Here is a 12435-nt window from a genome sequence, read left to right as displayed (position 1 = left end):
AATGAAAGGGAGATTCAGATCAGTCATCAAGGGCTCCAGAGTGAACAGCATCTTCATAACCTCCATGCTTATCATCTTTACTTTCTGGGTGTAATTTAATAAGGTCATCAATCCGAAGAATGGTAATTGCCGCTTCTGTTGCAAATTTCAAGCTCTTCACTTTAACTACAGTTGCTTGCTTGTTATCTCGAGGTTTACCATTGATCAAATCAAGACCAATCCTACAATTAAGGTGAAATAGCTGATTAAATGATTTCCCACAGGTTGCTTAGGTGTCCTGTTATTTCCAATTATTCCATTCAAATATTAATCTTGAGAAATACTGGCTTTATGGTTACACTTAACAAACACAGCACTGTGCAATACAAAAAGGAAGAAACCCTGTTCCCAGACATCTAAAACACGTTATGTGCTGCATGATAACATTTTGGTCAATGAAAGCCCAAATATAAACATTGGTCCTTCCTAGAAGATGATTACTATTACCTATACCTTACAATGTTCTCATGATGATCACTGTGAAAAGGAGAAAAACTATATGCTTACCATTTTAGATTTTTACGTTCTGGATTAACTTGAGCCTCATTATGAAAAGCTCTTAACTTTGCAACCAGATCTATGGAGTCTTGGGCAGCATTAACTGCCAGTGTATTAGGAATAACAAGAAGAGATCTTGCAAACTCTGCAATAGCAAGCTGTTCCCGAGAGCCCTAAAAGGAAAAGATAATTAGGTTCTTTTCAAAAAGGAAAATCCTAAGGTTCACAGCAGCAATTAAGATCCCAGACAAAGCATGTCAACAAAATGCCAATTATAGCCCCTCTTGAAAATCAACTCTTACCATGCTGGTTGCATAGTTTTCAAGGTATATGGAAAGGGCTGCTTCTACAGCACCCCCACCAGGAACGACAGATTTCGACTCCAAAACTCTTTTCACCACACAAAGAGCATCATGTAAAGAGCGCTCCATCTCATCACACATGAAATCATTTGCCCCACGTAAAATAATCGATGCAGATGTTCGTGCCTTAGTACTAATAAGAACAAAAAGTAAAACTGTTAAAAAAGAACATTTATGAATACTATACAAAAAGAATATCTAGGGCTGGGATGTAGCTTTGTGATAGCTCTACCACATTTGTCTAGCAAGCTCAAGGAATTGGGGTTCAATCCCCAGCATTGTAAAAAGTGAAAAAAGAGGGCTGGGGTTGTGGCTCAGTGGTAGAGCATTTGTCTAGCAAGTGCAGAGCTGTGAGTTCAATCCTCAGCACCACACGAAAAACAAACAAAAAAAAATATATAAAATAGAAAACACTGTCTAGACCATGCAGAAGAGATGAAAGTAACTTCACCTCAATTTACAATGGCCCCATATTGTTTTATCCCACGCGTATAACTGCTTACATCACTGAGAGACTATAGCAGCAAATAAATGGGAAGGAAATTTTTTACGATGAAATCTGTATAGCTTTAATTTGGAAAGTAGCTCTTACTTTTTGATTAAGATCAACTCATCATCACAAATTCTCTCCTGGACCACTTCTTCTGCTTGTCCCAACATTGTAGCTTCAAAAGTTTCTTCACCTTCCAAATTGGCCAGGGTTGACAGAATAGTTGCTATAGGAGTTAAAAAGATCTCTAAATATTGTTTCCCATGATATTAAAGTCTTAAATAAAGAAACATTTATGATAAAAGTGATGCATTACAAATTAAAGGTTTACAGCTAATTATCAGATAATTAACAGTTATATTTTATACTAATATGAAACTATATCATTTTGAAGTGAATAAAATCAGTTCATGAATTCCCAACATACTAAAGAACTTTTCCAGTTCATGAAAAATAGCTCTATATTTATTGTGGATAGTGCTGAGTGTTTTTGAAGCTGCTCAGTGCCAGTACTCCAATGTTAGGCTTGTGCCAGGGTGTCGCGACCCCTCGCCGGCAAGGGAAAAAATGACACAGGATTCTTCCTTTAGCAGTTTACTCATAATGAAAAGACAGGAACAAGAAAAGAAAGTGTGCGCGCCCCGAGCGGTCGGTCTGCCCTAGCTTAAGTACCCAGCCCCACCAATGAACCAGCACCACGTAGAAGAGTCTAATAGGTGCAGCGCAGCGGAAGCAGGCCAGAGCCCAGCCCACAGCCCAACAAGGAGTTGTTTAACAACTCTAACGGCTGAGTCATCAGAAGCAGGAAGCCAGCGCCATTTTCAGGGTGCGGTCGCCGGCTCCCAACAGTTCCCCCTTTCTGTTTTACAAGCAACAGGTAAAAGTAGAGGTCCTATCTCCATTGTGCAAAAAATGGCCGCAAATAATGGCACACTCCTGAGGGGCGCCTCCCCAGGCGAGTCACCATTTCGACCGATGCCTTTTTCATGGAGGTGGGACGTCGACATCAAACCCACAAACAATAGGACATGCTTTTCTTGGGACTCAAACCTAGAGCTCCCAAGTGCAGTGCCTTGCCTCGCATCCTGTATCGTGACGATGGTGAATGAAGGGGGACAGCTGAGGCTGCTTTCGTAATGCAGACAAAATTAAGCTGGCAACACCCCAAGAGAAAGACACGGACAGTAGAGAAGGGGAGAAATTCGGTTGTAACATCCGCTATTGTTAGATAAAGGTCAAGACGTTCCCGTGGAGCACATATGTCGTGGCCTTGTGAGCTGGCCACCTTGACATGCAGAACAAGGAATTGGGGGCTGGGCCCCGGGGGCCAGGGAAGGCCTGCTTCCAGCAAGTCAACCTCTCTTGCATGTCAAGGGGAATCAAGTAGCCCCTGTCTTAGGTCGTCCACTGTCCCTGCACTGCTTACCCGTCTCTGGGGAGGCCCCATTCCCCTGGCTTAGGTTGCAGTGCAAGCGTGGAAGTTGCCCGTCACTGGGTACTACAAGATCAGCTCAGGGTGTTGTGGCCAAGAGGACATTGTTATGGTAAATGTTCAACCGCCTCCAAATACAGGACCCATGACCATCACCATCAAATGGCAGGTGTAGTTGGACCATAAGATTAGCTAGCAAAGATCCTAGTGCAGAAAGGCAGGGAGGAAAGATATGCACAGAGGAAAGATCAACATGTACAGAGAAACACAATGTGTCAAATAATGAAACAGTAGAAAAGTTATCAATAGCTGCTACAGTATCCATAGGCAAGGTCGGCCAATCCAGGGTGGCAGAGTCATTAGTAGTGAAGAAAAATGAAATCACACCAGTCCGAGAAATAACGGGCAATGGATATGGCCACGTCTCTATCACCGCCCAGAGGAGTCGTTCTGCAGTCCAGACGACCTCATGTCCGATCACCATCAGGAGAAGCATCAAGCACCTCATCCTGTTCATCTTCATTCCTCCCTCCTGACGGGGCTTGAGGAACTCTCCGCACGAGGCGCTCTGGCACCCACAATGGTTCCTTTCGATCCTGTGGGAAAACACAGACAGCACCTCGTGCCCATGCCAGCATGGGATCAGGCCCATACCATTGTCCAGAAAGTACATCTTTCCACTTAACATGCCCAAAATTCGGGGCAGAGGGCAAACAGTGCCTAGTCGCAGCAGAGCGCCCTTGGATGTCCAGATTCAAAAAATTAATAGTGAATAGAGCCAGGGAGAGGCGCTCTTTCGGGGTGTGGCCTAAGCCAATTCCCCCTTTTTGTTTTATTAACATCTCTTTTAGAGTCTTATGAGCATGCTCTGCAATACCCTGACCTTGTGGATTGTAGGGTAAACCATGGACAAGCTGGATACCCATCTGGCTGCAAAAGGAAGAAAACTGTCGTCCAGTATACGCTGGACCATTGTCCGTCTTAATGGTCTGTTGCAATCCCCAGGCTGTCCAGGCTTCCAAGCAATGCGTAATAACACTTCCAGCCTTTTCACCAGACAAAGCAGAAGCATGGATAATGCCAGAACAAGTATCTACAGACACATGGACATATTTAAGTTTGCCAAAGTCGGGAACATGAGTGACATCCATCTGCCATACAGTTAAAGGCCGCAAACCACGAGGATTTACGCCTACAGAAAAGGGATGATGCAAAATGATACAATTAGGACAATCCAATATAATCTGCCGAGCATCAGCACGGGAGATAGTAAAGCGCTTCTGGAGTGCTCGTGCATTAACATGAAACTTACCATGAAAGTTTCTAGCTTGATCCAAGGAGGAAACAGGGAACACCCAAGAAGAACGAGTAGCAAGATCAGCTTGGGCATTGCCAGCAGAAAGAGCACCCGGTAAACCTGTGTGGGCTCGAATATGCAAGGGGTAAAAACAGGCGGAGCGATTCCAAATCAATGTTTGAAGATGGAGAAAAAGGGAAGACATTACTCCTGATGTGTGTATGGGACCCACTGCTTCCAACACCTTTAAAGCTTGAACTACATAAACAGAATCTGAGATTAAATTAAAAGGAAATGGACATTGTTCAAATACTTTTATGACAATTTGCAGCTCCACCCATTGTGGATTGCCAGGAGCAAACTGATGTTGGATAGGAGGTTGATCATTTACCACATAGGCTCCAATACCAGTTTTAGATCCATCTGTAAAGATATTTGCAGCTCCTGGGATAGGCGTAGAAGAAGTGATTTTAGGGAAAATAATAGGATGTTCCTTAACAAATGTAATAAGAGGATGTGAAGGATAGTGATTATCTATCTCTCCTGAAAAAGAGCATCGTAATATAGCCCAATTATCCAGGTTAGCACACAAAACTTGAATTTGTTGAAACGTATAAGGAACAATCACAGACGTTGGAGAAAAGCCAAAAAATTGTATACTTTGTTGTATCCCTAACATAGCTAAAGAAGCAACTGCATCAGGATAATACTCAAGAGATTTTCCAGGGGATATACGTGGATGTATCCATAACAAAGGACCATCTTGCCACAAAACTCCAGTAGGTTGCCGTACAGTGGCGAGCACACATAATTGAAGAGGCTTATCCTCTTGAAGCCTGCAAAGGCTAGCATGTTGTATAGCCTTTTCCACTTTAAGCAACACTGACCTGGCTTCCTCAGTAAGATGTCACCTTTAAGAATTTCATACAAGGGCTTTAACTCAACATTGGAAATATGCAAGTAGCCCCTAATCCAGTTTATGTCACCCAATAATTTCTGAAAATCATTTAATGTATGTAAATTATCAGTCCTAAGAGTTATCTTTTGGGGTGTAATAGTTTTACAAGAGATACTAGCACCAAGATAATCAATAGAGTCTCCTGTCTGCACTCCACCAGGTGAAATAAGCAAGCCCTTCAATTGTAGCAAATGCACCAAATCAACACAAGCCGCTCCACCTGAGTAAAAGTGAAAGAAGCATCTACACCATAAGTGTGAACAGATTCTGCCAAGGTTTTAATTATTTTAAAATCTAAAGGCTCATGGTATCTTCCCCTATTAGGGTCCTGAAAAAACGGGTACGCTAGTCCCATGTCTGTATTAACTGTTCTCCAAACCTGTGCATGAAAAGTTCTCCCGGAGCTTTGGACTCCCCCCACATATGGGGGCGATGCAACAGGCACTGCATCTTCTTCTAAACTCTCAACCTCTTCTTCAAAATTAGATTTATCCCCCTTCTCATGGTAGGCTTTCATGCTCTGTGTCTTCCTTTTTTCCTTTTCATTTTTATCTTACGTAGTTGTTGTAACAATACGTCCAGGTCCTCAGAACTCTCCGAGCCGCTTGTGTCCTCCGGTGTTTTTAATTCGGTCAAATCTGGATAGAGCCTTCTCCTATTTTTATTTTCAGGCTCTTTTGCCCTTTTACTACTCTTACTCCTAAAACTCTCTGCCACTTCGCTATGTGACCCCTCAGATCCTTCCTCATGTAGTTGTTCAAGAACGGCCTGACCCTCACCCACAGCTTCCTGGCATTTACTGTCTGCTATACATCCTCTAACCAATTTCCAAAGTGGTATAACGCCATTCTCCAAAGTACCTTGCTCATAAGCGAAATCCAGATCTCTCCCTAATTTGTCCCAGCTGGGAATTGTAAGACTCCCTGAAAAAACAAACCAAGGAGCCGCTATATCAGCTTCTCTTAAAAACATCCGCAAAGTACTCTGTTCCACCCCAAGTCCTTTTGAACGCAGCAGCCCATCCAGGGCCAAAAAAATTGGGCTTGAAGAGGTAACACCCATAATATTTTCAAAATTATGAAGAAAATGAAAATACAAAAGCCCCGCTCTCTCTTTATCTCCAGAGGAGCGTCCTATTTTATTATTTTTCCCCGCTCTCTCTTTATTCACAGAGGAGCTGCCCCGCTTTAATCGCGGATCCCACTCACCTGGGGCTTATTCCCGCTCTCTCTTTATTTGCAGAGGAGCATCCTATTTTATTATTTTTTGCCCGCTCTCTCTTTATTCACAGAGGAGCGTCCCGCTATTTGCTTGCGGATTCCCACTTTACCTGGGAACTTACCGGTGCACCACCCTTACCGCTGAAAGTTCTGGATCCTGGGTTCGAGGAATATTCCTCCCCATTCTGGCCACCAACTGTCGCGACCCCTCGCCGGCAAGGGAAAAAACGACACAGGATTCTTCCTTCAGCAGTTTACTCATAATGAAAAGACAGGAACAAGAGAAGAAAGCGCGCGCGCCGAGCGGTCGGTCTGCCCTAGCTTAAGTACCCAGCCTTGCCAATGAACCAGCACCACGTGGAAGAGTCTAATAGGTGCAGCGCAGTGGAAGCAGGCCAGAGCCCAGCCCACAGCCCAACAAGGAGTTGTTTAACAACTCTAACCGCTGAGTCATCAGAAGCAGGAAGCCAGCGCCATTTTCAGGGTGCGGTCGCCAGCTCCCAACACCAGGGAATGCATATCAACACAAGGTTTTTTATTCAAGATCTTGCAGTTGTAGTACCTCCAGAAGCTTTAGCAATACGCTTAAGGTCCTTTTTCAAAACTCTTCTAACTGCCAGGGCGCCAGCCTCCACAAAGTACTTCAGACACATATCATCAATTCCACCAGTGGTTAGAATAACGTTGGCACCCGTTGCCAGGATCTTCTGAATTCTCTCCTTGGTGATATCTGATTCTCTACAGAGAAAGTATTTTCGTTAACTCGTTACTTTCTGTGTTTTTTAATACTACAACTCTTAACTTCCATCGAATACTTTTCACAAAGATTAGTGTAGCTCAATGGTACAGTGCTTGCTTAGCATGCACAAAGACTTGGGTTCAATTACCAGCACCACAAAATAAAAACTCCAAAATACTTACCATGAAATAACTGTAGGCTAAGTTATGTCAACTGTTCTTTCCTACCCAGAAGCAAAATTAAAATTAACCACTTTGCTCTCCTCAACTCCAATTTGAGTTCCTATCAAGTATGGTTAGAAAGAAATAGGAGGCCCTGCCTTCAAGAATCTTATAGGGAATTACCAATTTCTCAGGGCAAATGTTTAATAAAGGGATCAAGAGTTAAACTACAGAAATAAGTAGGACCAGAATATGAATCTGGCAGGACACATTAAAGAGTCTAGATGGCTAAGATGCTGGTGTTTCAAAGCAACAGTAGTATTACCAAATCTGATTCTTTTTACATGGAGTGAGGACTTGAACCCAGGGCCTCATGCATATGTTAGGTAAGTACTAAATACTGTACCTCTGAACCATACCCTGCTATCCTTTGAATCTGTATTTTCAAAATGATGCCAATGTCCATATGAAAGTTGCAGTGGAAAGATTAAGGACTGAAGACATGGGGACAGTAACTGGAGATACAGAAGTATCCCTTATGAGGACCGACAGCATGAACGAAAGTCAAACTACAGGCACAGGTAAATGGGAGGTATGGGCTTGGGGCAGGTTGGGAAATCAAGAGCACAGTTTGGGATGTTGTAAGTTTAAAGTCTCTGTTATTCAGGGAAGGCTGCAAAGAGGAAGTCAGTATATAAATCATAAGCAACTCTAGTAAGGAAATATAGATTCAAAGTCAATATACAATTGAAGTCATGGAGTAGATGAGATTATTCAAAGATTTTTTTCAAGTAGTCAATCATGCATTCATTTTGGTCAATGATAGGCCAAATAAACAACAGTGGTCCTATAAAAAATTATAATGAAGCTGAAAAATCCTTATCACCTACTAGCATTATAGCAGCTATCTTGTCACAATGCAGTGGACACACGTATGTAGTGATGATTATTATGAACTAATGACACTTATCAGTTGTACTAAAGCACAATCAAGCACAGTACATAAAACTTAAATGATCAAAAACGACTGTTACTCGTCTGTAGACTTACCATACCTATTGCCTCTGCCTCTCAGGTAAGTGAGACTACAGACTACAAGGATGTACCACCATACTTAGCTTGTTTATTATTTTATAGAGTACTACTACTCACCCAGTCTACTAAATAAGTACTGTGTACCAGATACTGAAGAACCAAGGCTACAAAGCCAAAGAAATAATGCCATCTCTATATTCAGAACTCACATTATAGTTGTATACATAGCAGAAACTGTGTAAGCCCAGGAAGACAAAGACTGGGAATAACCCAGATTGAGGGAAAGCCTCCCCTCTTTAAAGGCATGTTAAGACAGAATTGGCCAAAGGCTTGATAAAGATCAAGAAAAAGGAGGCTGAAGATGTCAACTGACTTTCATGCTAGTGTTATTAGTGACCCTGACACTGGAGAAGAGGGATGAAAAAGGGATCGAAAAGTAAAGTCCCAGCAAACATGTTTACATCACTCTTGTGGCACCTGCTTGATAAGAAAGGACAGGGAGTAACTATGTCAGGTGGATGAGCAAAATGCTTTCAGGACAGGAGAGCTCCAAGTGGAATCCAGCAAAGGAAGAGTTGAGTTAAAGATGCAGTTGTTAAAGAACAATCAATGAAGGAGGGCTCTAAGGGAACAGACTCTGGAAAACATACTGCTGGAGAATTCCCCTATGATAGAAGGAAAGAGTAAAAGGATACACATGCATATAGATTTCGAAGATGGGTAGCATTTCTAGCTTTTGCAAAGATTTCTTGCAGTCTTTGGTTAGTTGTTTATTCAAAGTAACCAAATAGCAAAAAGTAAATAAATAAATAAAAATAAAAACACACTTCCAAGAAGTAGAGAATAGAACAGCAGTTATCAAAGTCTGGGAAGGGTGTGGGGGAAAGATACAAAAAGTTTAATGGGTACAGGGACAGGAAGAAATAACTGAATGTTTCAAAGTACCTAGCAGAGAGGATTCTGAATGTTCCCAATACAAATAAATGTCTGAGGCAACAGATAATGATTATCCTGGTCTGATCATTACCCAAAGTGAAGCCACACTGCACTCAAATATGTAGTTACTACATGTTAAAAATAATGATAATAATAATAATAAAATGAATGTGGATAAAGTGGAAGAAAGCAGGCAAAATCCCTGGGAGCAAACTACCTTCACAACTAGCTCTTCCTGTATGCCAATCGAGTAACACCATCTGCAGTCCATAGTATCCAGTATACAGTAGCAAAAAGTCTGAACTGCTTCTTTGAGGAAATAGGTTCTTGGCTTTTATACCTTTAATCTCAAATCAATTCATAAAGCCAAAATTCCACAAAAAGTTCAATTTTCACAGAAGTCATAGCACCCCAAATCCCTTTTAAAACATCATCACATTTCCTATTTTTTTTCTAGAGGTTCATGTAGAACAGTTTGATTTGGGTAAATGTTAAGTTTTCCAAAACTCTGATACTTAAAAAGTCCAGTTCTATAGCCATCAGAATGATGACTATTCTGTCCTATGAGAAAACTCATTCTTTCCAGTCTACTGTCGCCTGGTTCAACACAAAGGAGTTTTACAAACACCCCTGACAAAGGTAAAAAATCTCTCAATATAGTGCCGGGTGTAGTGATGCATATCTGTAGTCCTGGCAGAGGAAGGCTGAGGCAGGAGGATCACAAGTTCAAATCCAGCCTCAGCAAAAGTGAGTTGCTAAACAACACAGTAAGACCCTGTCTTTAAATAAAATACAAAATAGGGCTGGGGATGTGGCTCAGTGGTCGCCAAGAACCTGTGTTCAATCCCCAGTACTAACAGATTAAAAAACAAAACAAAACCAAAAAACCCCTCAACATACCTCTGTCTAATTTGGTCCAATTTTTCAGGGTCTGCAATAATCACTTGTACACCAAGCTTCATTTTTGTTTTCTGTAGGCTGAAGTCAAGGCAAGCAATTTTTGCATTAACTATTCTCTTGGGCATGCCTATAAGTGAACATAATATTTTGTGATAACTATAACAATATTCAGTTCACATAATACACCTATCCCTAAAATTAAAATAAAATTATTAAGCCTTCAATATAAAGGCATTAAGGGGAGATATTTCTTTTAATTTGCACGCATCTTAACTTTTTTTATGTGCTCAAGTTACAAAAGATGTATTTTAACTATAGAAATCTCATTCTATGATTAAATCTCAAACCTTACCCTGAGATCCCACCACACAGTTAAGTGCATAGCCACTGATCAGCATGCTCTCCATCTGACTTCTCCCATGGGCTTTCAGAATATTAACAGAATTGATAGGATAGCGAGGCTGGCCTCTCATATCTGTGTATTTGATAGCAAGTACAGCATCTACTACCATATTAGAGAAGAAATCACCATCTCTAAGCTGATAGTTAAGGATAACAACAGAACGAATGAACAAAGGGTACACATAAAAATCAAAGGCAATTGAAAGTGACTTTCTTTTTAGCAATTTCATCAAAGAAAAAATATTTATCAAAGTGACTTATTACTTATCACCATCCACAATTCATATCACTTACACATGCTTTACATTATATTTTTACCCTTGAAATACAAAGAAAGCAACAGGCAATTTCAACACAATGTCATATCTCTGACAGATTTATCAATTTGCATTAAATTGATATTTAAAACTTTTACTGTTTAAAAAAAAAACCCCAAACCTAAATCAGGTTCAATCCCTAGCACTCTACCCACCAAAGGGGTAGGGGTGCTAAACTTTACTTGGATGCAAGGGTACATTCCAATAATTTTGGAAGACATGGAAGTCTTAGCAGCATTAATCAGGCAATCTTTTCCAAGTTCATCTATGTTAATAATTAAGTTTTCACTGATATAGCGCCCTGTTTCCCTGTTTAAAGGGACAGAAAAAACAGTCAATTCAGTACTCAAACCTTTTAATGTTATCACATTAAAAAAGACACTTTTTATATTTGTTTTAGTTATGAGTGGACACGATATCTTGGTTCTATTTTTATGCGGTGCTGAGGATCGAACCCAGTGCCTCACATATGCGATTCGAGGCCAGTGCTCTCCTCTGAGCCACAATCCCAGCCCTAATGTTATCACATGTAACAGTTTCAAAATGTCAAAGGAAAGGACTTTTTGTTCGGGAAGCTTGCGGCAGATTGGGCTTTGTTGTGGGACTAACAGGCATGACCTTGCGAGTCTGCACTTGGTTAGTATGGGGCCAGGTTTTCCAAGGGCCACAGGGGAAAGCCTTCAGTTCCCAAAAGACGGCACCCTTTTTGAGGAAAAAGTGTGAACATTGCTCTGCCTCCTTTCCTCCCAATTACTGTGTCCACGCTACAATGATGGGCTTAAGGGGCCAGACAACCCAAATACGGTAACTTCAAGTTGTGTCTCGGAGGCCGAGCTTGGTGTAAAGGGTAGTCTGCAACAAACTGCCTTTCTATCAGGTGATTGGTTGGTGCCTAGCGTGATTGCAAATTTCTTTTGGCAGTGCCCGCAGTATCCTGAAGGAGTACAGGTGCCACCCAACCCTGCAGGTCTCCCTATACCGGTATTGGAGTTAAAAACTCAAGGATGTCAGGGTGAGCCAGTGGGTGCTCAGGACAGTGCAGGGCAGGGTCCTTGAGTTGGGGAGGCACCTCACCGAGGGCCGATGAGGCCACTGTGAGCCGACGTAGGCAAACGAGGATGGATGAGGCAAGGAGGAACTGGGTCCTGTCTGAGTGGGCATAGTAAGGGCCACTTGGAGGAATTGAGGATCACTTGGTTTGGGCAGAGGAAGGGCACCATCCAACTGTCTTCTCTGCTATGGTAGGCTAAAGAGGAGGTGGAGGGCAGGGGCACCAGGAGGCCAATGTGTCTGTGGTATGGCCCAGCCTGGTGGTAGTGGGGACAGAGAAGGAGCCAGTGGCAGAACCAAGAAGAGCTGTGTGCACTGTTGTGAGGCAGGTTGCTCAGAAAACACACCAAGTCCCAGTTTTGTCCAGATTGAAGAGTATTTAGCCGGCTGGCCAGTGACTGCCCCCCACAGGAGGGGTTATAACTGTCTCTGCAAGGAACAGCCCCAAGACTGAGCGTTTTAGGATATTTAAAGGCAAAAATCACATCCGGGTTGACATAACTGCAAGCTAGCAGGTACAGAAGCTGAATTGGGCAGTTAGCGAGACAATGCAATGGGTACATTGGTAATGCTCATGGGACTTTTCAGGTTGGTATAGC

At 42.1% G+C, this 12435-nt stretch overlaps 1 protein-coding gene and 1 non-coding gene across 2 annotated transcripts; both read right to left on the bottom strand.

The window, feature by feature from the left end:
• Positions 1 to 17: 17 nt before the first annotated feature.
• LOC144251513 (T-complex protein 1 subunit alpha-like) lies at positions 18 to 11069 on the bottom strand. Its single transcript, XM_077794384.1, has 8 exons — positions 10985 to 11069; positions 10420 to 10601; positions 10068 to 10194; positions 6859 to 7034; positions 1492 to 1615; positions 840 to 1032; positions 547 to 710; positions 18 to 221 (listed from the first exon to the last, which is right to left on the bottom strand). Exons 1-8 carry the CDS (start codon positions 11005 to 11007, stop codon positions 20 to 22), a joined length of 1191 nt encoding a protein of 396 aa, XP_077650510.1. The 5' UTR covers positions 11008 to 11069; the 3' UTR covers positions 18 to 19.
• LOC144251526 (small nucleolar RNA SNORA20) lies at positions 1311 to 1438 on the bottom strand. The gene has a single exon (XR_013342684.1). It is a non-coding gene; the product is annotated as a small nucleolar RNA SNORA20 (small nucleolar RNA).
• Positions 11070 to 12435: the final 1366 nt, after the last annotated feature.

Source organism: Urocitellus parryii (assembly GCF_045843805.1).
Source record: "Urocitellus parryii isolate mUroPar1 chromosome 8 unlocalized genomic scaffold, mUroPar1.hap1 SUPER_8_unloc_1, whole genome shotgun sequence".
NCBI lineage: Eukaryota > Metazoa > Chordata > Mammalia > Rodentia > Sciuridae > Urocitellus > Urocitellus parryii.
The sequence above is the reverse complement of the archived record's forward strand: the minus strand, read 5'-3'. Positions and strand labels throughout refer to the sequence as shown.

Coding starts and splice junctions, on each gene's coding strand:
- LOC144251513 (XM_077794384.1), bottom strand. CDS start 11,007: ATGTCTTCCAAAATTATTGGAAT. Junction 10,195..10,419: donor CTGTGTGGTGGGATCTCAGG/GTAAGGTTTGAG, acceptor GTTCACTTATAG/GCATGCCCAAGAGAATAGTT. Junction 711..839: donor AAAACTATGCAACCAGCATG/GTAAGAGTTGAT, acceptor TTTTCCTTTTAG/GGCTCTCGGGAACAGCTTGC.